This window comes from Athene noctua, chromosome Z, assembly GCF_965140245.1.
Source record: "Athene noctua chromosome Z, bAthNoc1.hap1.1, whole genome shotgun sequence".
NCBI classification, from domain to species: domain Eukaryota; kingdom Metazoa; phylum Chordata; class Aves; order Strigiformes; family Strigidae; genus Athene; species Athene noctua.
Genome location: NC_134077.1, coordinates 21,795,826 through 21,822,366, shown reverse-complemented (window position 1 = coordinate 21,822,366; position 26,541 = coordinate 21,795,826). Strand labels below are relative to the sequence as shown.

General features: G+C 38.7%; 1 protein-coding gene across 11 annotated transcripts in view; it reads left to right on the top strand.

The window, feature by feature from the left end:
* The window catches only part of PDE4D (phosphodiesterase 4D), a 633,293-nt gene that overhangs the window by 596,214 nt on the left and 10,538 nt on the right, over window positions 1-26,541 (top strand). For 10 of the 11 annotated variants that reach the window (XM_074932337.1, XM_074932343.1, XM_074932336.1 and 7 more), the window contains 4 exons: window positions 17,810-17,903; window positions 21,076-21,248; window positions 24,874-24,972; window positions 25,069-25,233. In XM_074932337.1, coding sequence (XP_074788438.1) covers window positions 17,810-17,903; window positions 21,076-21,248; window positions 24,874-24,972; window positions 25,069-25,233 — 531 coding nt within the window. Of the gene's footprint in view, window positions 1-10,181; window positions 11,677-17,809; window positions 17,904-21,075; window positions 21,249-24,873; window positions 24,973-25,068; window positions 25,234-26,541 lie in introns of those variants that run through there. The other variant, XM_074932346.1, reaches the window with a different exon arrangement.

The following is a 26,541-nucleotide window of genomic DNA, read 5'->3' as shown; positions in this document are numbered from 1 at the left end:
TCAGGAGTGAAATTCCAAAGCACTGGAGGTGCCCACCGACTCAGGCCTTTGCCCATCTTTTCCCACACCCCTTGCCACTCACTATTATCTGACCTCGGGGCAGGTTTCCGGGCACTGCTATTGTTAGAGAAGTGCTGCATGGCCAAAACCGAAATCAGGCAGACATTCAGAAAGCATTGTGCCACAATCACACTGGCCTGCAGGCTCCAAGGATAATTGAAACTCCCCAAAGTGGAGAGGATCTCTTCCCCTGGCTCACCCATAGAGGGGGTGAGACCCCTAACTAAAGCCCAAACGGCAAACAGGTACCGGCCCACCCACACACAGCGATACAAAGGCAGCATAAGCATTCAATAGCCCGTATAACAACATAAGACCCTTTATACCTTTTCCACTGATAACAAACGCCAGCACTGGGATCGTATACTGGATATAATGGATAATCCAGCCCCACCACACAAGCAAGTGGGCCAGCACTGCAAACATTTTCTTATCAAACAAATACAAGCAAAAAAATTACACCCAACAGATTGCTCTATCACCCTCTGGTCAGGGTCTGTCCCTTTTTATTCTTATTCTGAGCCCCACATTGGGCGCCAATTCAGAATGTGCTGGTTTAAGCCCTGCCGGGACCGGAGAGCACCTTGCCGTTGCCCCTCCCCCACCCGCAGCTGGTTGGGCTGGAAGTTAAGCACTGACCCCGGGCTGAAATAAGAAGAAATTTAATACAACAGTGTGATGAACTATCTGAACAACAGTAGCAATGGCAACAACAATAAACAGCAATAACAGTGAACAAGACAAACGATATACAGAGAAATACCGCTAGCTGGTTACGAAAAAAAAAGGTTCCCGCCACCGAGCCCGCCAAAGAGCAAGGTAAAAAAGGTTCCGCCCCTGGACCTGACGTCAGCATGGTATGAATAACCCGGCTGGAGATCCCTTCCCCCTCTCTCTCTGCTGGGGAAACCTAACCCTATCCTAGCTGAACCAGGAAAACATGTACATAAATAAAAAAATTACACAGTTCTGCATTTTATATTCCTTCTTTTACAGACCTATTTCTTAGCCCAAATTCACAAACATGTTACACAGAATCATCTAGGTTGGAAAAGACCTTGAAGATCATCCAGTCCAAGCATCAACCCAACATTAATAGTTCCCAACTACACCATATCCCTCAGTGCTGTGTCAACCTGACTCTTAAACACCTCCAGGGATGGGGACTCCACCACCTCCCTGGGCAGCCCATTCCAACACCTAACAACCCCTTCTGGAAAGAAATGCTTCCTAATATCCAGTCTAAACCTTCCCTGGTGCCACTTGAGGCCATTACCTCTGGTTCTGTCACTTTTTACTTGGTTTAAAGAGACTCATCCCCAGCTCTCTGCACCCTCCTTTCAGGGAGCTGTAGAGGGCGATGAGGTCTCCCCTCAGCCTCCTCTTCTCCAGACTAAACACCCCCAGTTCCCTCAGCCGCTCCCCGTACGACCTGTGCTCCAGACCCTGCACCAGCTCCGTTGCCCTTCTCTGGACACGCTCGAGTCATTCAATGTCCTTTTTGGAGTGAGGGGCCCAAAACTGAACACAGGAATCGAGGGGCGGCCTCCCCAGTGCCGAGTACAGGGGTCAGATCCCTTCCCTGTCCCTGCTGGCCACGCTATTGCTGACACAAGCCAGGATGCCATTGGCCTTCTTGGCCACCTGGGCACACTGCTGGCTCCTGTTCAGCCGGCTGTCAATCAGCACCCCCAGGTCCCTCTCTGACTGGCAGCTCTCCAGCCACTCCTCCCCAAGCCTGTAGCGCTGCTGGGGCTTGTTGTGGCCCAGGGGCAGCCCCCGGCATTTGCCCTTATGCAAACTCCTCCAGTTGGGCTCAGCCCATGGCTCCAGCCTGTCCAGGTCTCTCTGCAGAGCCTCCCCACCCTCGAGCAGATCAACACTCCCACCCAACCTGGTGTCATCTGCAAACTGACTGAGGGTGCACTCGATCCCCTTGTCCAGATCATCAATGAAGATGTTAAACAGGAGTGGCCCCAAAACCGAGCCCTGGGGGACACCACTCGTGACCGGCCACCAACTGGATTTAACTCCGTTCACCACAACTCTCTGGGCCCGGCCATCCAGACAGTTTCTACCCAGCGAAGCGTGTGCCCATCCAAGCCATGAGCAGCCAGTTTTGCCAGGAGAATGCTGTGGGAAATGTTGAGGAACTCGATCCTCATAAAGAACAAAAGGAGGGGAAAACTGGAAAAGTTTTACTTTCTAGATATCTTTAAACTGTTTGTGAGTTACAGCCTGGGAGTTGCATGAGATCTGTGGAGTGATCATGGAATAAATGCAGTATTTGTCCGTGGCAAGCTGGAATTTTTTACTTGTGTCTTTTACCTACTATGTCTCTCAGATGTGGCTGCCATTAACTATGCAAATGTTAACACGGTAAGAGCTAGGAAAAGGACAAAATACTTTGTTAGAAATGTTTAAAGCTAAATCTATTCAGTAAGAAGGGAACTGTTAGAATTTTCTGCAAATATATTTTAGAAAAAATCCTGTTTCTCTTTTCATGATACTTAAAAGATTAAATGCTTGTTTTCAGAGGAGTGTTTTGTTCTTAGAAGAAATAATTTTTGCCATTTCTCTGGTGTGAATACCTTTATGAATTCACCACAGTTTGTCTTGGCAAAGCTTAAGCTTCATTGTGTTCTTATCTCATAATACCTTTATCCTTATGAGGTGTTAACAGTGATGTAACTTGTAAATCTTACTTATGCAAATAAGTTGTAGAAAAGGCATCTGCATTTGCTGTAGCTGCAATAGCTATACAAGTTGAATTCCCATGCTACAGGGCATGGATAGTTAACTGAAGCTAAGAGTGCATGTATGTCCACAGCACAATATTTTTTATTAACAGCAGCATTCCTTCAACAATGGTATTGCATAATTTTAGGTGCATTATTGAAATGTTATGTCTTTGCAGTGCCTCTGACATGTTTACTCCTCTTTTCTTAAATGCCTTCAGGCTGAAAATCTCAGTACAGCTGTGGTGAAGTAGACATAGCCATGTGAAGGAGATGTGTGTATCAGATTTCACTGGTCTTTGGAGTCAGATTATCTTTTCATTTTGTAAGGCATGCTAAAGTGTTTATAAAGCATAGGAGCTTACTGCTGAGGAGCATAGGAGCAGCCCTGAGACTCCACTTACATCAAAACTTGCCAGTTTTACGTATTAGTTGCCCTGGCAAAACATCCTTGGCTGGGGCTGCACTTTGAGAATTAGGGACTGGGAATCAATATATTGCTTGGAAAATGTCCAGGTTCGAAGCATGATAAAATTGGCAGCTCAATGAAACAAAAAATACAGTATAAACTATACTGTGTAGCTGTATCTGAGGTGGAGATTTCCACCTGGCTTTCTCACTGTGCTTTGCCTAGAGGAGGCAGAGAGGCAGGATTCATTTTTCCTTGCTGATAAGGGGAAGGGGTGAAGGTGATATCAACACTTCAGCTCTTTGGTCACTATTGTTCCCAAGACAGGAATGGATGTGTGAAATAGTAAGAACTGACGAGAGACCAGAAATGAAAGTAGCAGATCTCCCCCAACAGCAGCCTCTAAGAAAAAATGGACAAAAAGATTGACTAAGAATGCCTTATTATGCTATCCATGGATGCAGTTTCAAGGAGGAAGTTTTATCCTTTTGTCCCACATCTGATTTATTTTTCACTTGTTTATTTTTCTTATTTTAGTCTTGGAATTGTTACAGCTATCTCACTGTCCTGTACAACTAACCATGTGAATAGAGTTTACATAATGCAAGCATTAAGGGAAAGGGAATAAATCTGTTTTACCTTCCATATGTAACAGGTCTTGGTTCTGCTCTTCCAAGAGAGGTCTGTTCTGAAAAGGAGGTTTGAAAGCCACAGTGAGTCTTCTGATGGACTATTCATCAGTTCATCAGTTCAATGGACTATTGAACTGCTTGGTTTTGAGATTTGGTCACAGTAAAGCCTGAGCAGCTCATGTAAGATGTGCGTTGGGGCAAGTCCTGGAAGTGAAAATCAAATAATTTCTATTTTATTTTCCACTTTTCAACCAAAATAACAGTTTCTATAAAATATGAGTATTATTATAAACCTAACAAATTGCTGCCAGGGTACTATAAGGAAATGAATCATCATAAAAGTCCAAGTTAGAGCTCTCCCGTGGCAGTATTTTGTGGCTTCTCCCAGAGCTGTTTTGAAAGACATGATTTAGATTGTTTCCTGCAAAGTTGGTTGGAGGAGTAATAGCAAGTGAAGCCTGCCATTAAAATAGCTTGCAAAAATATGATGGATTTTTGCATATGAAGTAGATATGAAAAATATGAAACAGGAAATCTAATAGTTGTTGCCTGAGCTCATGTTCAGTCCAAGCTGAGCACACATTTGATTTGTGTGCTGGCATGTTTTACAGATACAGAGAGAAACTTCGAGCAAAACAGTTTGCTGCCTGTTGAGAAACATGCTGATACGATGACTTAACTGAGTGGAGTAGGTATTTCCACTAACATCAGAATAATTTAAGTATGGTTTTGAAAAATACTGCCTTAACCCAGGATATTTGTTTGAAGCATTTCTAGACCAGAGCTATAAATAACTCTGGTCTGTTGTTTTACAACTACTCCTGTTGTGATGCAGACGTAATAGGTGTTTGTATCAATATGCTGTGGATGCATATGAACATGCATAAAAACATGGTATGCATTGTGGGTTTTATGATGAGAGATATATCTATATATCCAAGTAAAGGTAAAATATTCTGTCAATACTGTTTTTAGGGCAAAATTTGAAAAGCCTTCTGCTCACATCAGGTAGTGTTTGCAATAGTAATTTCATGGTCAAAACCACTGGACTATGGTTACACATTTGATTTTTGCCAGTTGCCAGGCAGGATAGAGAGGTAACTACCTGAGTTATCCATTTCTGCTTTCTGCTAGGAAGACTGCCTCCTCAAATCTGCTGTCGTCAGTGCAGCTGTCATCACACCCTGATCCACTTTTCTCTGATCTAAATTAGCTTTCAACAGTAGCTTTTTTGTAATTTACATTATTTTGACAGAATTGAATTCAGGAGAAAATATATAGAAAAATATTGTAAGCAGTAAAATGTTTGTTGAAACTGAACTCTGTTTACTGCAGGGTTTGTTTTGGGTTTTTTTTTAGAAACCATTATATGCATCCTCTATATAGAAGAATTCCTGCAAGAAAACTGTGGGTGGATATTACATCTTGAAAGATTGCCAGTGGTCCCCAAAACATGGGTTAAAATAGGGTGCAATTTTTGTTGCTTGTGCAATTGCTCAGGAGTGTCTACTGAAAATTCTGCAGTTTTAGAGAATACCTGTAAAGACCCTATGATATGGTTGAAAATTAGTAGACCACATTGAGATGTCTGGTCTGGAAAGTTTAATCTGTTCCTATACATTCAAAGTTAATGTTTATATTATCGCTAGAGGGCAGTAAATCCAAACACTGAATTATGTATTTTACCAGAAAGTCTTTTTTTTTTAGTTAATAAAAACTCTTTATTAGACAACTCAGCTCCTGGCTTTACAATGTATTCCTTCTGAAATAGTTTAGAATAATGTTGTCATCTCAGTCAGCAACATAAAATTCTCATACTTGATGCATGAGAATTATATATTGCCACATACAAAGATCTGGAAAATGATACAGTTTAGGCTGTTCTGTCTTGTTTAATGAATGTAATTCTGACAAGCAGAAGGCTGCCAGGAAAGCCTTTTTAATGCAGCATAATTATGCTACGGTTAGGATCCTTAAAGCTGAGACTCCTTCAAAAGAGGGATTTGTTCCAATTACTGCCATCAGTTTTCAGCCACCAGTGGAGTTCATCTCTTCTTGATATTAGTGTAAAACCCAACTTTTTTTTCACCCATGCTGCTCACTTGGTGTGTGGCAGCTCATTGCTGCAGCTGGCTTCTCATTCGGCCCATGAGATCTTCATCTGTTCCTGTTTATAATGCATACAGCCTTGAAAACATAAAATAAGTGGTGGGTTTAGCTGTCCTCCTCTTTGTTTTAATCCTTGCTGCTTACTAGACAGTATGCACTACATTCAGCATACTTACATTCAGGATTGATGCTCAGACATCTCTTTGAAGGTTCCTAGTGAAGCTTCATAGTCAATCCAGGAACTGCAGTTGAGAGTTAAGAAGCGCTGTTCTCCTGCCTTCAAAGCTAAGCATGTTTCTGCTGGAGCTCCTATCTACCCCCTAACTGACCTGTGGAAGGAAAGATCAAGATCATAAGTCCCCTGTGGGACAGTTCAAAAGTGCTGCAGCTGCATCAACAAAGTGGTCCTTCAGACTTTTTCTTATCCTTTTCTTCAAGTGTTGCCATCTTACTTTCCTGTTGACTGAACCATCAGGAATCTTTGCTTACTAACAAGAGCCAGAAAGGAACACAGATACATTATTTCAGAGTATTGAGGTTTCTCCCAGGCTGCTGAGGATGTAATTCTCTTCCTTGTCCCTGTCAGTAATGTGTTTCTAGATCAGAAGTCATATTCCAAATCTTTAGGAAAAACAAGCTTTCCTTGAATGTCTTGTATTCCACAGGTCCAGTCTGTATGTTTTGCAGTGGTTTACAGGCTATAGGTCCTTCTGGCAAGTCGTGATCATCAGTATGACAGATGAATAAAAGGATGAAAACCTCACTAATATTGGGGAAATGTGCATGCCTTTGCATGCACTTGGAATCATAAAAAAGAGCAACCTAGTAATGAAACTCTTCACATTCTTGTTGAAGGACAATAAAATGTAGGTCAATAGTAATTCTTTTCTAACTATGGCAATGGTACAGAGCTTTACAGAGAAATAAGAAATAGATATAGTATGAGTGCTGACAGCTCCAGAAGTCTGCACAGAGGTAGAGGTTACTGCTTCAATTATAAGAATGTTTGAAGTAACTCACTGCAGTCCTCATTTCATCATAAATGCTCAGCTTTTAAATTCTTGAAGCTGCTTTCAAGCAGAATACATTCATAGAAGATGTATAAACAGCTTTTGTGATACATGTTATTTAGAAGGTAGAATTTCTAGAATGAGTATCTGCAATAGATGGGTTGAGTTGTCATAGACTCATGGGGCCAGATGGGTTACTGGATCTCCTGTGTGTCTCAGATGGCTAATTTGCACATGAATGTGGAAGTGTTGAACTCACTGATGTGTGCTTGCCTAATATGACTTGCATTTGGCTAAAATACACCTTCCAAAAAGACTGCTTTTCTTGATTTGAATGTAGCAAGCAGCAGAGAATCTACCACTTCACTGCTTGTGTATGCTAATTTAATAACTCTTATTGTTAATCCACATTTCTTGTTTGTAGTTTGAATTGGTTTCAGTTGATTTGAGGCAGTTTCAACTGCTTTCCATTGCTTCTTGTTGCTTCCTTGGTGCTAGTGAACCAGGTCTCTTACACTGTGTTTCCTGTGTCATAGTTCTACGTAGTAGTCATATTCATTTTAAGCTACAACTGTCTTGAGTTTTTTTCTTTCATTATAAAAATTTTTCTCTATCCTCTGAATAATATTTGTAATCTTTTCCGTACACACTGTACACGACAGTATTTAGGAAAACACACTAAAGCTGTATGCACTAATCCATCACTGGAGTTGCCAGAACTGTGTGTTTAGAGTATCTCTCCTCTTATTTAGCATCACAAGATGCAGATTTTTGGGAGTGATAGTATTGCTATGAGATGTCCTGTTGTGACTATAAACTCTTCAAGGTTTCTGCTTTCTTCAGCACACTCCACCATTTTGTACTCATAGCCTGTGTTCCTTATTGGCAAGTATCTTTGCAGTTAAATTACTTGAACTGTAGTTTATATGAATGGTGTCAAGGTACTAAATGAGGCTGCTGTTGTTGACTTCCACCTCCTCATAGTTTATCTCCACCTCATGTCAATTTCAAAGTTTTCATAGTAGTGAATTAATTCCAGATCACCAGTGACAAAACTGAATACTGTAAAATAGTCTCAGGTCTTGCAGAGCCTGGCTTAAAATTGTCCCATCAGATGAAGGCAACCTGTTTGTGGTTAGAAATGGGTCAGTAATCAGGTTCTTCAACACATTTTATATGTTCTCTCTCAACATTGGGAGTGCTGTTGCAGAATATTACACAGTACTAAATCAAATGCCCTACAACAATCCAATAATATTACATGTTCAAAGACAGAAAATTATACTGACTGGCATTAACTGTATTCATGTGTCTTAGTTCTTTATCAAGCAAATGCCTAGAATATGTGTATTTCAGCTTTTCCATTATTTTACCCAGGATTGATATTTTGTGAAGTGGCCTGAAGTTACCCAGCCATCCTGCTCGCAAATTTTAATTGGCACAAAATTAACATTTTTGCAGTCTCTCAAAATTTGCTGGAGCTGAACATCATAGCTCCTGGGATCTCTGCCATGTCTTTTTATGATTCCTGTGGAGAAAGTTGTCCAGGCTTGTTGATTAAATAATGGCTAACATTTCCTGTGGGTATTAAGGGACTTCATCATCTTCTGCCTTTCAAGGTCATTGTTCTTGAGTCTTTCAAAACACACAACAGTGCTCATTAAAAACTTCCTTTTTTTCTGAATTATTTAATTACTAAGTTACTGCCATTTCAAATTATATCTTTCTCACTTCCATCTTCTCTACTTGATTGGAACCATTGTGGAAAATGTCATTATTCTCCCTTCCCCATGTTTTATCTTCATGTATGTAGGTGTGTATGAAAACAAGAATTTCCCTTTCACATTGCTGGATTTCCACTTATCTCTAACTTTTTTAAAGTCTTGAATTATTGTAGGTATTTAGTTCTGTGTGGCAGCTATTTGTTGTGCACTCATCTATCTACCATAATCTCCTCTAAAGCTAATTATTCACTCATTCCAACCTGGGAATTGAGGATGAAAATCAGCCAAAATGATCAGTGTAAATCAGTGCTGGTGTGAATTTCCCAACTCTAAATTTCTAAGCTTATACTTTTAAACATAGCCAAAATTGGAGGACGTGCTTTTTGAGTCAGTGAACTCATAAGTTATATTACAGCAATTGGTAGTTTTATGAGGTTGACACTATGGGTCTCAGAAAAATCATAGTAAGTAATAAGCTGTCAAGTGTAATTTTCTATTATCGGTGTAGTTAATATGCAGCTAAAATAAACTGCAACATATATGTACACTGGAGGGAAATGTTTTTTCATGGTTTTACATCAAAATTATCTAGCTAATAGCTCTGTAAATACTATCCTTCAAGAAATTCAGTAAACTATAATTCAGCAATTCATATGAATGTGTCTGTCTCATATGTTGGTGGTGAATAAAAAAATTCAAGGAGGATTTTTTTTCATGCACACTAAACAACTAGTTAATTTACATAGCACCCATTTTGAATATTCCTTATCTGAAACAAGTTCTGTGCTTTTGGGGACAGTTGTTAATAAGATTTAGAGAGGAACAGGCCTTTAAATTAATAAAGTAAGAGAAGTAATTTAAAAACCTGACTTTAAAATGTCTACTCATACTACTTATTGCCCCTGAACTTTCATACCTGTATGCTTCACCTCTTAAGTAGCCAGAAGTAAAATGGCTGTTATTTTACCACTTTCTAAGTCATTATTGAAATTGCCTTCTGAAGAGAAGCAGCATATTTTCAATTCTCGGTGCTGATGCTGGGTAGATGGCAGCAGTGCTCTCTTGTGGGTAATCAGAAAACAATGCAACACAAATGCAGAGAAGCCTTATATTCGTGTTACAAAGCTCATCTGGAAGAATGAGGAATAGTATTTTCCAGAAATACTTCTTAGGCTACTTGTCTTGATGAGTCTCTAATAACCCAGGTCTGTTTTCAAAGCTTAATTGTTTTATATTCATTTACCTGTATCGATCCAGGAAAGGTATAATTGCATATCATAGAGAAAATGCATCAGTAATGTATTCATTCACATGTTTTTATATTACCTATATGCTTTCCATATGAAAATACATAAGTGCTGGATGATCTTTGACTGTATCCAGTTGTCACATTGCTCCACATTTATCTCCTGTAAGGAAGAAATTTGTTAATATCATGGTTTGCCCTCTTGATTTTTGAATATTCAATTCTTTTTCGAGCACTTAGTGTTGCTGACATTGCTGTGTAGCATCACTCAGAGAAGTAGAAACCATTTCAGCCAAAACCTCCATTATGACTGCTGTCAGTCAGCATCTTCCAGTGAATCAGCAGTGTGGGCTTAGGCTGAACACTGCACCTCATTCCGTTTGTCCTTAGACATTTTCCCACTGTTATACTGGGAAACTCTTCCTTCTTGTGATACAACAAAGACTCAGAAATTTGCAATAGTGATGCAAGATAATGCATTCCTCCTTTTAAGTTTTGGTCTCTGAATGGCAGATGGTGGGATCTTTTATTTAATGCTCTGAGTCAACTCACTGACACACACCACTTTCAATTAATCCCTTTTTTCTATGATGTATAGCTGTAATTGATTACATTAATCTGTCAAGGCAGAAAGAGCAAAAGTTGAATAAATCCAGTGAGAATTTGAGGACTCTTACTATCTCACTTCTGACTTCTCCATGGGAACTTAATTACTGGGGATTGTAGGATGCATGACTTGCTTTATTTTAATAACTGCTTTTATCTCTTAAAAAAAAAAAAAAAAAACAAAAACAGTAGAAACTAGAAACAGACTGGCCAAGTGGTCTAAGATCAGTTTTTAATATAGATGGTTTAAAAGCCAAAGCCGTTTTCATTGTTGCAGTACATCACAGATTGCTCAAGAAACCTGATAGTTCTATTTCTGTTTTTCCTTCACCAGAACCCTCAAAATATATTTCCATATGAAAAATTAAAATCGCTAGCAATCCACATGAATATACACAATACCAATTTTAATGACTTTTTAATGTAAATGGACAGTGTATCCATTGAAGAGGGCTGGTAAATATTGCTGAAATGAGACCTTAACCCAGTTATTTTTGACTGGTGTGTGAATACTGCAGACAGAGATGCCGTTATTAAATGGCATTTGCCGCAAAAAAAAGAAATACCCCATGCCCAGGAGAGTCCTGAGCGCTGGCCAATGGGAAATTACTGTACATCATGTCACCAGCCCCTCAGATTTATATCTTTTAGGGTGACATGCTATTGGCTGCTAGTTAGGCTCTATGGGAGGGATTACTGGCACTATTTGTGGATCCTCTTCAGGTCCTTATTTGGTAGCTATTGATAGAGCAAGTCTTTCTAGCAGCGGAGCATCTTGACATACATTATTCATTAAGTCCTGGTATTCAGGAAATATGCATATCCCTAGCTCTTCAGATACTACTTCAGCTCGTACAATACATCTCTTCAATGTTTCCTCTGAATGCTTGGAGTTTTACAAATGGTATTTATACAGTCAGAAGACCATGCGGTTGGATTTCATTTCAGTATGCCTCCTGTGCACACAGTTGCTGAGAACCTGAAGATAAGCAAAAAGAATTAGGATCGAAAAGGAGTCTTTCTTCTTGGAAATCGTTTGCAGTATCAGATAGCAAAGAACTGATTAGCTTAGATTAGTAGTATAGAAAAAAAAAATGCCTGAGGCAAACTATTTACTCTCAGTTTCTTGGGGCTACATAAAGGTAGGATTTTGTTTTACCTTCTAAGAGCCTTGATTTGCAGTGCATGATTGCATGATCACTGGATGACATAAGTATTTGTGGCTGATAAAACTGGGTAATGGGAATATTAAGTAAAAAAACAAAAAACAAAAACAAAAAAAAAAAAACCACAAAAAAAACACCCCAGAAAATCAACCCTTTGTTCAGCAATAAGAATGGAACTACACAGTGTACAGTGTTTCTTAGAAACTGTGCTGGGACTTATAAAATAATGTTGCTTCAGTGGATAATCAGACCAAATCTAAAGCCAAAGAAATTAAGAAGAGTTTTGTGTTTTTATAAAAATATTGCTACAAAACTGTATTTCTAGAGACTAAAAGATTTGGAAAAAAAAAAAAAACCACACTAAAAACTGAGATAGCATACAACAGGAGAGAGCATGAGTAAAGAGACTAAGGATAATGGGTGAATGCATGACTCATACTGGTTTTAATATCTGAAGAAATGTGAAATTATCAACAGTATGTTCCAGCAGCATTTTTTGGTAGACTGTGTGTGACAGGTTATTGATTAAAACACTGGTAATTGTCATCTTCTAATATTGATCCATGTTACTATGTAGAACAGCTTTGAACTAGCTTGAAACTGCAGTACTGCTAGAAAATGGAATTAAGCTTTTATCTCTTTTATGGAAAAGTTTTGCACGAAGAAATTAAATCAATGTGCCTATCAACATAAAGAACTGAAATCCACTTAATACAAAATAATGTTCGGGCTTTGTTTTAACCCTACTTAAAAAAATGCTGTTGCCTTTATAATTGTTAACAAGTGTTTAAAAAAGGAAAAAAAGAAACACCCTATGCTTGACATACTATAATTGTTCCAAATCATCCTGTTACCAAGTGTTTAAAAAAGGAAAAAAAGAAACACCCTATGCTTGGCATACTATAATTGTTCCAAATCATCCTGTTTTTAAAAAAAACCCTGATTTTTCTGGAACTAAATAATGCAAGTGTTGAATTAAATGCCTAAAACTAATACAAGCATTATATTCACACATGACTGAATCTCTTACGCTTGCTTGTATTAATACCTATTTTTATCACAGATTTTTTTTTTTTTTAACAGAAATAGTAACCCCTCATTAGGTCATTGAATCAGATCAGATCATTGTGATCATTCTCTGTTAATGCACAGTTGTTACAGTATATTCATAAGGATTTTGATTAGTCATCTGTGAAAAAATTACATCCCATTATGCTAGCTAGGTGGATTCTCTTCTAGTTTGCCAAAAAATAAGATGAGATTACTTTCCATTCAGCTAAAAGTGAGGTATTTATTTTAATTTACTTTGAAGTACTTCCTGCATTTCTAGGCAGCTGCTGTCTGTCATGTTCCTGCTAGAAAAGTCAATCACCTGTCTTCAAAAAATGTTCACTCTTACTGTTTAGCCTTTAAAATGGATGGTTTTTGCTAACTGAAGTTCAGCAGGGAGCGTGGTAGCTGTAATTGATGACACATGGGGGAAAAAAGTCCTCTGTATAGACAGTGTCCTATACTGTCTATGGACAGTGATTTTACTGAAGAAGCTAAATAGTACTTGAACACAATTTTAGTACAGTGCTTTTTGAGCTCACAGTATACACATTATAGGAAAAATGTGAAGAGCAGCAAAGACTCTGTTTGTTATGGCATTCAAAACATAGGAAAAATGTGAAGAGAAGAAAAGACTGTGTTTGTTATGACATACAAAACAGTGATTTAAAGTATTTATGAAATTCTAAGGAAGAATCAAAAATTAGTTTCAGAGATCAGTATGTATGTTTATGTACCTTACTATACATATATTTCTGTAATTTCTGTATGCTTCTGGCTGTACTTTATTCTGTTAATTATATTTCAGAGAATGATTATGTGGAGTATCTACCCTGGCTTTCACTGAGTATCTTTCCTTGAAACAATGAGCAGTGCTGTTAGGTGTAGAGATACACACCTCGCTATAGCTTATGTATAAAAACCAGCACATGACCTTAATTAAACACATAGGTTTCCAACACACATATTTAGTTATTAAGAATGCCATTTATATATAAAGAATGCTGCTAAAATTAATGGTCAACGTTAGATTAATGTTTGGACTAGATGATCTTCAAGGTCTTTTCCAACCGAGGTGATGCTGTAAAATCAAAGCTAGATTTTCTCTGATAAGCAGTAGAAACAGAAACCTTCTGTTAATTTGTAAGGCTGACCTATTTTAAGTTCCTTGTTTTTGTAGAATATAACACTTTGCAAATCCAGTAAAATAACATTGCTTTTTTTCATAATTCTGTGTTACAAATGTCTTTTTAAAATAACATTGATAGGTATTTCAGAACAAAACATAGTCATGTAAGTTTAATGTTCCAAGTATTGAATGAATGTTTCATGGTTGTATTCTATTCATAAAAGCTTTTATCAATTTGATTTAGAAAAGAGGCAGCCAAAAAGGTTGAAAGTGGGATCAGCTGCCATGTGCGCTTGGGAGCCATTACAATGAAAGGCTTCGCGTGCTCTTGAGCATTTTGATTCCAGCCTCCAAGTTGATTAACCCTCAAACTGAAGCACAGGCAGAATGGGGCCTTTTGGTGCGTTGGAAGGACCTTCTAGGCCTAGCTTCACCTTCTGTGCTAGTGCCAAAGGTTGGGTGAAAGAAGCCCTACCAGGACAAGGCATCTACATCAATGGTAGTCTGCTTGTTTCCTCTCCCAGCACAACTAACTGCAGACTGCATATTTACTTGAGGTTTTTGTACTGAGTCGAGAACTTTATGCAAAAAATGTTAAATGTTCTAAAGTGTAATCGATAAACTCCATATATACTAAGCATGCAGCCCAAATTTTTTCATGGCTATAAATTAACTCCAGTTGGATCTTTGTTACATCTTTGAAGTTTCTTTCTAGTATACATACAAAGTCTTTGCAGAATTGTATTAGTGCTCTGACTGCCATCTGGGAACATGGTTACTGCAAAAGTTTGTCTAAATTTTCCTATGTACCTTTGCTGACATCAGAAAAGTATCGTACTTTTTCCCCTGAAACCCTGTGTAGTTTTATCCTGGATGAGAGCAGTAATATATATGCGGAGATGTGCACACACTGGGCGTGTATGGACCTAATGAGGACCTAAACTACCAAGCTCAGTCCCTCATTTGTAACCTCTTCTTGAGGTGACCACTGTTTAGGAAACTGTTCTTGTCTCATCAACATATGTACTTTTTATTTGCACGTATTACAGTTCTCCCTCTATCAGACTTCCTAGGTTTTTAAAGGGAGGTAAAAGTGCACATGTACTTCTGTCACTTTGGGAGATTTTTAATGTTACTTGAATATTGTGCCTGTGTTTGTGTTGCGCGTTCCCTTCCCTCTCACACTGTCCTCCCCCATGCTGAGAGTAAAATCATTAAAATCAATAGAAACAAATGAAATGAAAAAATTCTATATAAGGAAATGTTTTTAGCATTTTTTTTAGACAATACTGTTTTGTTGCTGTGACATCAGTATTCATCAGTGAAGAACTGTATAATTGGCTTAATGGACATTTTATATCCTGTCTATTTCCAGAGGGAATTTGCTAGACTATAGTCAAGGCCTGTGATATTCCAAAGGGATATATATATATATGTGTCATTTGTTTTTCCAGTTTAACAATGCCTAGTGTTTACATGGTAAAAATCTTTCTTTCTGAGGAAGAATATAATATATGCGTAGATCAGCCAAAAAACTCTTACTTCCTCCCCATTCTGAGCTGACAATACCATAATTAAAGTGTATGGTGTAAATGTTTATTAGTAACAAGAGTTTTGAGGCATTATGGTTGATTTGCTTCAATTGGGAAAGTATATGGCATTCATTTTTTTTTAATTCTTACAGAAAATATTTACCATTTACTATTAGTGACAAGGTGGTTTCATGTCTCATTTGACTTGGATACCAAGTGCTAAATCTTATTTCTGAGAGAAAAGTGATGGGAGTATGGGCAGTCTAGCCAAGTTTCAAGCAGTTAAGAGGTGGCTGCTGGATGACTGAAACAGTGTTGACTCACAGATGTAATGGAAACTTCTCTGATTTGCAGTAAGATCTTGTGGGAGACACATGAGAGTTAGGCAGAGTTTCATTGTAAACTAATTGTACAGGGAGTTATAATTCTGTGAAAAGTTGATGCTGGTGCTCTTTGAAGCACTTGGGCCCATTTTAAATCTTTGGGAAATAGGTAAAATCAGGAGAAAGTAGGGGGATTGGTTTATTTTTGCTTGTTTTTTTCTTAGAAAAAAAGATTTTTTCCCAAAAGGACAAGTTATTAAACATTAGAGGATTAAGTAACTTACAGATATACTGAAACGGTGTAATCAACAAAAATGTCTGAACATCTTGATGACTGTTCATCTCAGAGTTATTTTATGTTCTCAAAAAGCATTGTTGTTCATCAGAAATTGCTGCCTGCATATGATCTTCAACTTCATCAGTTTCAGTAGGGATGACGGTTGTCATATAATTTAAAAAATCAAAACAGTTCTCAACTCGTGCATAGTGCAGATGTTTTCCAAATAAATGTAAATTAAAGTCTTGTTGCTGTTGTGTCAGCAACATCTGAAAGCATATGAGGAGATCACACTGCTAGAGTTCTTCAGAGCCAAAGGCTTCTCCTATTGACTTCACTGTTAGCAGGAGGGCCCTGCAGAATCTGAGGGAGTTGTTTTACTGTACACACATGTTTAGCAGGAACACAGACTGTTCTGCAGGTTTCATGCTGATGGTTGAGTTTTTATGTTCCAGTGACTTACAGTGTGATGGGAGGTTGGAAGACAAGGCTTTCAATCAGCCTAGTGTGGAACATAGCGTTAGAATAGAATGCCATGCACATTCGATTTGTTGTGGACGTCTGTACAATAACTATTTAGTTGGAAATTCTTAGAGAACATATACTCCGTAAGTTCCACAAGGGAATTCCCAGTATGTCATAACAAACCTCCCTACCTACTCCATGCAATTACATTTATGATTTGGAGGGAAAAAAAAAAAAAAAAAAAAAGTCCTTCCTATTTGTAGCTGCAGAAAAAGCATAGTGCAAACAAACACCAATTTGTTCTCCTTTCAAAGCTGGGAAACTTTTAAGGAGAGTTCCTGAAGAGTTCATACCAGTAGTGTCTAAATGGTCTTCTTCCAAAGTGTGGAATGTGATCTAGTAGTGTTGCTCTGCAAGAAAAACAGCACACAAACGTGGGCATCATCTAAAAGGGTTTACTAGGAAACAACCAGATACACAAGGACGTATTTAGTTGGGATCTGGTGAACTAGCTGGATTAAATTAAGGAAGAGAGAATATTGGAGTGGTAATGGATATACAGATGACATGCCTGGAAACTAATGTGATTTTGTGAACTTCTGACATTTTATTACGATTCCTATACATGATATTTAGTTTAATTTAAAGCTGGAGTTTCTGGATACTGTCTGGAGACAAGCCATTCCATGAGATCTTCAGTTTTTGCCTTAAGTAATTCAGTTTCTCACCTTCATGTGTACAGAAGAAAAAGCATGCATGCATTACTGAAGTCTGTGTTAAAAGTTTAAACACAGGCTTTTAAAAATACTCTTAGAATTTTTGTACCAGTCACTTTACTGCTTCCCAAGCTTGATTTTTTTTTTTTTTTTTTTTTAAACTTTTGACAGTGGCAACAAATATCAGACCTTACTGTAGAGGTTGATAGTTCATGCAAAATGTATAGTCATGCAGTTCATAATACATGTAGCTGTATTTGCAGTATGGATCTAATTTTCAGAAATGTGTTGAGCACCTGCTAGAGCACAGATATGTCTGAGATCAAAGCTGAGCCTTTGGCTTGTGACTAAAGTAGGATTAGTCTTTGTAGCTCAGGAACTTCCTGAGCTGATGGCATGTCAAGATGGCAGGAAAATGCAGTGGCTAATGGTTAGAATGTTATATAAAAGGTAACTTTTATTTGGCACATTGAGCAATGTGGTAATTGGTAACTTACAAGAAAATAATCTCTCTTAATGTCCTTTTGCCAGTTATAAGTTGACTGCATTTTCTCATGCTAGCTAAAATACATCTTGATTGCTAATTGTATGCTTTTTAATTTTGTTCTGTTTTCCAGTTTAAAAGAATGCTCAACCGGGAGCTAACCCACCTGTCTGAAATGAGCAGATCAGGCAATCAGGTCTCAGAATATATATCGAACACGTTCTTAGGTAAGACTGTGGTGGGAGTTAACTTTTTTGCCTTTTGTTTTTTTAATTTCTCTGAGCTGTGATGGAGCTTAAATGCAAGTAGCTTTCTATATGCATTTCTGTTTTCAGAAACTGTACATTTAGTATCTCATTGTTCAGTGTTTGAGCAGAGAGATCATGTTAGATCTATTTCCTCACAGCTCAATTAGTCTGTTCATGTGGTTTCCCTCTGTAGGTAATTAGTTACGTACATATTTTCATGTATTGTTACAACTACTATATTACTACTGTATTAAGAAATGAATATATAATGAATTAATTATGTTTTAACAAGAGTTCTTCCTCCCTGTTTCCCTCATGGTAGTTAATGTAAAGTGGTTTCAGTGTACTGGAAGCACACAAGCACAAGTAATCTCATAAAATCTTGTAGCATGCAGTTCTGATGCTTTGGTATTCCTTTCCTGCATATGAGCGGATGGGTGAATGTGACTAAGTCAACATCTGAACAGACTGCTGCCAGGAGAATTTTACTTACGTGCGATACTATAGCTGGTGCTTTTTGGTTTGTGAGAGAAGCGGGGATTTTTTTAGTACATTTTATCCTGCTTGTCACCATATCCTAAATGGATCGCTTAATTTGTCTGTTCACTCATGATTGCAGTAGTGTGCCTGAGTGCTGCAGCACAGCAGGGTTTCTGACAATAAGAAAGGGATAAACATCTGTCATGGAGAAGCAATATTGCACAGCTTCAGGAGCCCTGAAAGTCACAGTGTACAGTTGCCTGAGAAGATGACCCACTTAGACTGAAATGACTGAGATAACCTAGTTTCTGCTTGCTTTTACTTGTAAACTTAAGGCTTATTTTAACAGGGTAAGGGAGTACATCTGTCAGTCTTTCACATGAGACCTTGGTCTTGAGCAGAGAGAGAGCTGGAAAGGCAGTCACTTCTAAGTTACTGAGCCACGGGTACTCTTTTGTGGCTGCATGAAAAACTAGGATACTTAAAATTGTAGGTACAAGAGAATTACAACAGGGAAAACCTCATTACAGAATTATTGCTTAAATATTTTCAAAATATGCTGTTGAAGTATATAGGTTCTGAACAATAATGTGAAGAGGGAAGACATTCTTTTCATAGGAAATTTTAATGAGTCAGGTTAATTTTTTAAGTACAAAATCTATCTCCTGAACTACTACAGGCTTTCTCACATTTGAAAGTTAAGAACATGTGATGAGAAAACATGTTTTTCTGTTCTTATTCTTCAAAATAAAATTAGACTGTTTTCCCAGGTAGGGCTGTACGACGTGTATAAAGTTGTTAATAATGATAAGAAATATATTCCTTGTGTAAGAATTAAGGCTCCTACACTGAGTATAATAATATGAAAGATTTTTATTTTTCAGTGTCATTAACCTGTTTACCTATGAATGGAAAATGTAAAAGAACCAGCTAATGAGCATAGCACAACCAGGGTCAAAATGGCAAGCTGTCTTCTGGATGTTCAGATGGGCACAGGATCCTTTGCCTTGTGTGTTCACAGTTACAAAAGCAGAGGCAGCCCCATGGAATTCCTGTGGAGATCTAAAGTCGTTTAGACATACACTTCCTTTCACTTGAGTTAGTCTGACATCTTGGCTTATGAACCTTCCTTTGATGGGTCTAAACTTTGTGCGTATGACCAAAACCATAAACATCAAAGCATGAACAGGAGTCACTGCTCCTCATCTGTTCTCAGTATGCACCAGTCAAGAGCTGCAGCGCTCCACCTCCCCCCTTTCTTGATTATCTGTATGAGGAGAGGGGTGAAGTGTGGTGGGGGCAGTTGGGGAACTTGATGCCACAGGCTAAAGCTTGGTGACATTTCCACAGTCTCGCGTTCACTGTGATTTGTTTAGAATTTGTGGTGTCCAGCGCAGCTACTAAAGGGTAATTGAAAAAAGAAATGGCAGATAGAAAGAAAGTTAAGAAACAAACACAATAACAATCTGGTAATTAGAAATGGACTTGCTGCTTTCACTGTCTTTCTTGAAAATGACTATTGCAGGAAGGAAAAAAATTCTTTAAAGAGCCCAAATTTTCTTTTTAAAATTTTATTTCTTTTGTTTTAAGGATTTTTTTAAATCAGTTTTTGCTAGGCTCCTGTGTTGGAAAAATCAGTTCTGGATTTTCCTAGTTCTGCTGGGATATTCCTTAAGGACTAAAGAAGTGGCAGCTACATTTCAGCAAAGAAGAGATAATTTGGAGGGTGTCTTTAAAAGATGTTGAAATATAGTATGAACAAGAAGAACAAAAATTAATGCAAATTTATATCAGTTTTGGCAGGAGTCCTTTGTTGCACTAACTTGGGTTTCTCTGGGGACCACAGATGTCTGCAGTGCTCCACACCCCCACACTGTTTCTGCAGCAATCAGCTGGCAATTGCCTAAACATACTTTACTCTCAATTTAATCCTTGTCCAAAGTTTCGCTGGCACATACGGTGATGAAGTGTATGAAGTGATGTCACCGAAAGTTACTATGGAGGCAAAAGCCCACAGTAAAATGGATGGTTTGGGCAAAACAGTCCTTTTGTTGGTATTACTTATATCTGGGAGGTGCAGAAATACACTGCATGGCTGATGTGAACTGCTTCTACATCAAAATTACGTGTAGATTGGCTGGCAAAGGCTTTGAGTTGTACAAAGTCTTAATGCAAACAGGATCAGTCTCCAAGTATTAGGTCCTTCAAGTCCTGAAAATGTTTTGTAAAGGTTTACATGAGATACCATTTTGATTGTTCTTGAAACCCAATTTCAGAGTGTTTTTTCCTAGAAAAGAAGAAGTTTTAAATCTTCTTGCAAAATGGAAGTTTAGATTTCAGTTGTAATAACATTTTTATAATGAAAGGATTGACTGTACCTACAGTGCAAGGGATGCAGAAGTGGAAATCAGATAGTCACAGTCACATTTAAAGCAATTTGAAGCAATTGTGAGAGGCAATTTTTGAAACTGAGATCTGCTTATACTGAGGTTTACATTTATCTTTTCATGTTTTTACTGCTCTTGATACGAAGCACCTGTTGCAAAATCTCCAAAAATAAAAATAAAAAAAGTTTTGTTAGGAACTACAGTATCTGTAAGATAAAACTCAACAGTGAATTTTGTAATATTTGAAATTCCTTTAAAATTTTTTCTTTATCATTCTTTTGAAGACAAACAACATGAAGTTGAAATCCCTTCTCCGACGCAGAAAGAGAAGGAGAAAAAGAAGAGGCCAATGTCTCAGATCAGTGGAGTCAAAAAACTGATGCATAGCTCCAGCCTAACAAATTCCAGTATTCCCAGATTTGGAGTTAAAACAGACCAAGAAGATGTTCTTGCCAAGGTAGAGAATATATAAGTCCTTGAATTTAAAGCACTGAATTAAAATAGAGGATGGACTTGTCAGTATTATTCCATACTCTGCTTGTAACCATTGATTTCAAGCTGTAGCACCAAAGCCTGGTCTCACCTGAAATAATCTAAATTTGGTCAAGTGAAAGAGTAACAAGTAAAATCAGAATCAGGCCATAAAGGTTAATTTCTGTGTGAAAAGGATTTCTTCTAGAGATGGAATGTAAATCAGCATTTGTGTGTGCATTAACATAGCTGTTTATTCATAAATAATATCTGAAGAATGAAGAGTAAATATACCATAGGGGAATGAAAATACATGGCAGCCCTATGTGTTTTGAAAATGCACAACTGGTGTTATCATATTAGAGCTATCCTTCCAGGTCTGTCTGTAGCTGTATCATTTCATATACATGATTTGTGGTTTTGTTTTTAGTGACTTTTCCTATGATTTTTGCAGCAATAATCTAAAACTGGCTGTTATGGAGGCTCTCAAAATAAACCACCAACCACCAAAAATTAATTATCAACACAATTAACTAGCCCTCCACAAATTACAGGTTCGAATCTGTGTGAGAACAGAACAACTTCCTAGGGTTTAAGGACAACCCAAAACACTCTTATCACTCACCTAACAAGTGAGGACTCTCAGCCTCAAGGACCTTCTCAGGGCAGTGTCCTGACCCAAGTTACCTCAAGGAGTTTCCTTGGGCAGCGTCCTGACCCAAGGGGAGAGTCCTTGACCACACTGTCTTGTTCCAGGCAAAGAGCTTGAAATGGCTCCCACAGGGGACTGCATTTATACCCAGCCAAATCTGATCTGTAGTCAGTAGTGGTTCTCATTGGCCAAAGGCCCCAGCTACTGTGAAGCCCCAAGAGCAAAGCTAGCCAGGAGCTGCTACACTTCAGCAGCCCTGTTTTCATTGGGCAGGTGCACCTGCCACACATTCCACCCTGTGACAGTCATGATTCAGCTGGTTTCCTTGGAGTGATGGTGCACTCACCTCTTGCCTCCAAGGTTAAAAGGGAACGCGGTCCTTGTGAGTCTCCATACTCGTTGTGGGTTGTCATTCTTAGATGATTATACAATCAAATCTTAAAAAAAAACCCCAACCATACAATGTAGTGCAATCAAAGTTGAAGGAAGCTGATCAACCATTTTAACAAAGAAGATTCGAACGTATCAAATTAACCAATTAATGCTTAATATAGCAACAGTAGCCTCAAGTCTCTTGCCACTTTCTTCATTTGTTGACCTAAAGTAGCATTAACACAATAGCACTAAGTTCAATCATCTGAATGCTGCCAATTTCACAAGATTCATTTGCCACCATGTTGTCGTCCAAGTCCTGATGGTCCATATGGATCACCATTACCATTGCCAATCAGGATGTCGAAGTCATCTGTTTCTTCAAGATCCCAACAAAAAAAACAGAACTAGGCCTTGGGTCAGAACCTGGGCATCAGGTTAAAAATTAGGAATTAATTTTTTCCACCTTTATCAAAGCCCACCCAAGCATGTGGACAGTGCCTGTTAGCCTGAGGATAGTATGGGGTGCGCAAACCCACTGTATTCCTTGTGTGCCTGCTCCTGGATCACCCCGTCAGTAAAGTGGCTCCTTTGGGTGTTTCCTTCTCTATCTGCCATAGCAATAATTATCTAATTGCACATAGCATTTCCTTGCAGCTTCTCGCTGTGTGACTCCCAGAGGAGGGGGGATTCCAGAGATCTTAACCCCTTCTCTGGGAGTAGTTTTAGTGAGCTTTTGAGCCGGTGCATAGCAACCAATTGTCGGTGAGTGCCTATATCCCCGGGGAAGACATGCAAATGTAAATTGCATGCCCTTCCATGTGGGAGCAAAGCCAAGCGATCTCTGTTTACTTCCTGCAATGGAACCACAAAGAGCCTGTCCCAGAGCTGGCGGGGTGCTCCTGCAGGGTTGTACCCAGCCCAGCTGCTCCAGGCCCTGCAGCTGGTATGTATGGGTATGTATGGGCACTCAGTCACCGATAATCTACTGTTAATTGCCACCTTTTGGTTGATTTGTACCTGTATGATTTGTAATATTTTTTCAAGATCATTAATCACCCCAAAAATACCATTTGACTGCAGCAGGTACTGGATATTGAGAGACACACATAGCTTCTGCCCCCAAACTCCACACTCTGCCATTTGGTAAATAGCATTGTTTACCTGCCAAAACGTCAAACCCTAATATTTTTCCTTTGTTCTCGAGTGCTCCCCTCCAGCAATTGCACCAACTTCAAGATGTGACCAGTAGATTGCCCATGTAATAATTGCCCGCAGTACCCCCATGCCAACACCTTCCACCAAAGATGATTCCTTCCCGAGTCATACAATCGACCTGACATCCCAGGGCAGTTTAAACTCTCTACAAGGAGGCTGCTTGGGGGGGCGGGAGTTTCTGACTGACTGGCCGAACCCTCCAGCTTCCATCTTCACCCCAACCCGCTCAGTCTAGCCCATTTTTCACCCATCAGCAACCAGATCCTGTAACGCTTCTGCCTACGTTAATAAATGCACACGAGGGGCGGGGGGGCGTGTGTTTGCTGTTTGCATTCAATAGCTCGATGCACCCTCTCTCTGAGGGACTGGACGTGCACTTTAAGGCATCAGGGATCCCTCTAGTAAGAGATATAGGTGGCTGGGATCCACCAGCGCAATGAGGGCTATTCCACACCGCCCCCTCTCATCCATCACCTGAATGCAAGCTGCCTTCAGTACTCCCTCCGCCAGCTCCAACAGTCTCTTCACCTTAATGGTAACAGGTTCCCCTCTCTCTTTGGGGTCCACACCCCCAGCCCAGTAGGCCACTTTTTGACTGGTTACCTGCTGGTCCATCACACAGAAACCTCCCGCCTCGTTATCACTCAAGAGTTCAACACCCGCAACCCCCACCCCCTGTTAAAGAAACCCTCTACAAATATTCAGGTTTAGTTTCATCAGAATTATGTGAAGCTCACTAAGCTCAGGTCCTGTCCAGGGGCTTGTACGGACAGCGGTTTGGGGGTTCCCACCTTCTGGACCTATATACCTTTCTGTTTTAATGAGAGCTTGCATATTTCTTTCCTCCAACCTACTTCCGTCGGACACTTCCAAAATAATCTCCATCCCACTCCTCAATATCTGCACTCGTGATTAACTTTCAAATCTGAACGGTAGGAAGCATTTTTGCTCATGCCAACATAATTTCAATTTTTTTTTTCTAATAACTGTCTTCTCTCTCACAACAATTCTGTCTTGAAGAAGTCCATTTCCAATTGCTCCTTTAAATTTTCTCCACTACTACAAAATAATCCTGCATCTGAATCAGGCAGGCTAAAATGACACATAGTTCAGCTCCTTCAAGATGCTGTAGAATTTTTCCCTCTAGAGCTTAACAGTCACTCTTTCCTGCTTAGTGAATTAAAATCTGAAAAGTTGGTAGCTGCAAATTCAAATATTGCAGCTTTCCTCCTTCCAGAGTTTAGCATGTAACTTTCACAGTGGCAAGGTTTGAATCTTCATGAATCTGTTGTCTGTAGCTGCTTCAATCAAAAATCACTGAAATTTGTGTGTTAGATTTCAATGTCTTTGTTGCCTGATTCTGCTCTAGGAACTAGAAGATGTGAACAAATGGGGCCTTCAGGTTTTCCGAGTAGCAGAGTTATCTGGAAACAGACCTTTGACAGTCATCATGCACACCATTTTTCAGGCAAGTAGCAGCAGCTGTGCTGCTCATAGCTTATCTTAGTTTGTTTTTTTTTTCCTGTACCTTGTACTCTTAATTGTTTCTCTTCTCCTTGTCTAGGAACGGGACTTGTTAAAAACATTTAAGATTCCAGTAGATACTTTAATAACTTACTTGATGACCCTAGAAGACCATTACCATACAGATGTGGCATATCACAATAACATACATGCTGCAGATGTTGTTCAGTCAACCCATGTCCTGCTGTCAACCCCGGCATTAGAGGTAAACTACCCTGAGGTGGAAAAGAGGCAGGCATGAGAGAAAGGGACATACTAAGACTGTTCTAAACTAACTATTAAAGATCTTAGTTTCTACAATATTTTTTAAATACTTTTTAATGAATTATTTTTGTAATTAATTTTTTAATAATTTCTTGTATGAATTCTACTCTTTTAAAGATACTTTGTGAGGATCAAAGCTTCTTTATACGTAAATATGTGCAGAGAATGTCACATCTTTTTCTGTTAAATCATGCAGATTTGTACTCTTGTAACCTTTTCCACTGTAACATAATGCATAACTTGTTTCCACCATCTCATTACTAACACTGCATCCTATTCTGTCATTATTTCCTATGTGGGATTCTCACTAACCACAATTAGTGGAATTGCTTAAGAAAGATAGGGATAAAATGGGAATCCCTCAATAGAGCCTTTTGAAGTTTTCTTTCCTTGTTTTTTCCTATTTATTCTGATCCTGAAAGGCTACCTTTGTGTTTGTTTCTCAGGCAGGGTGGAACATGTACTAAATTTTCAGTGGACTATCTCTATTTTTCATAAATATTTCAAAATTCTTCAGGAAAAAGTAACATTTCAATGTTCTTTTCTGAGTAGTTTTCTTACCACAAGTGCTTCTCTGAAGTAGAAGGAAGAAAGATGTAGATTACTTCCCTTTTTTTTTTTAAGCACTATGCAGGCCTTAGTATAGCAAACATTGATATATCCCAGTATTATTGGATATATAAGGCAGATAAAGCAAGCAGGTGAAATTTTAGTAGTTCAAAAGGATTTTCCCTCAATTTGAAGGAGGGATGCATTTTGACTTTTTCATAATGACCGATCTTTTAAGTTACTGAATGCTTCTGCTTTACCTTCTTAAAAAGGTAAGTGGACCTTTAAGACTGATGGAAGGTCTAAATCCTCAAAGGGTCAGAAATCCTCGTGAAAAAGTTTCCTTTATCTCAAGAAGAAAGATCAGATTATGTTCTTAAATCACCACTGGCTTCACCAAACAGCTGAACTGATCATCAATAGCATTTGTGGTTGCTTTCCAGATCAACTGTTTTTCATGGCCTTGCTCTTAGAAGAGCTTGAGCTAGTAAAATAGCAATGTCTGCCCAGTGCCACTGCTGACCTACATACCTCTGAGCTGTTCTTGATCAATTATGAAAGCAATTATATCATGAGGGTGATTGTGACAACAGGAGACTAGGGTCCGTGACATGCCAAATCCATTGCAGTCTTCTCTTCCTATCTTCCTAGTAATTTCATGCAGAAGAAAAACCAGTAAATCTTAAAATGCATTGTAGTC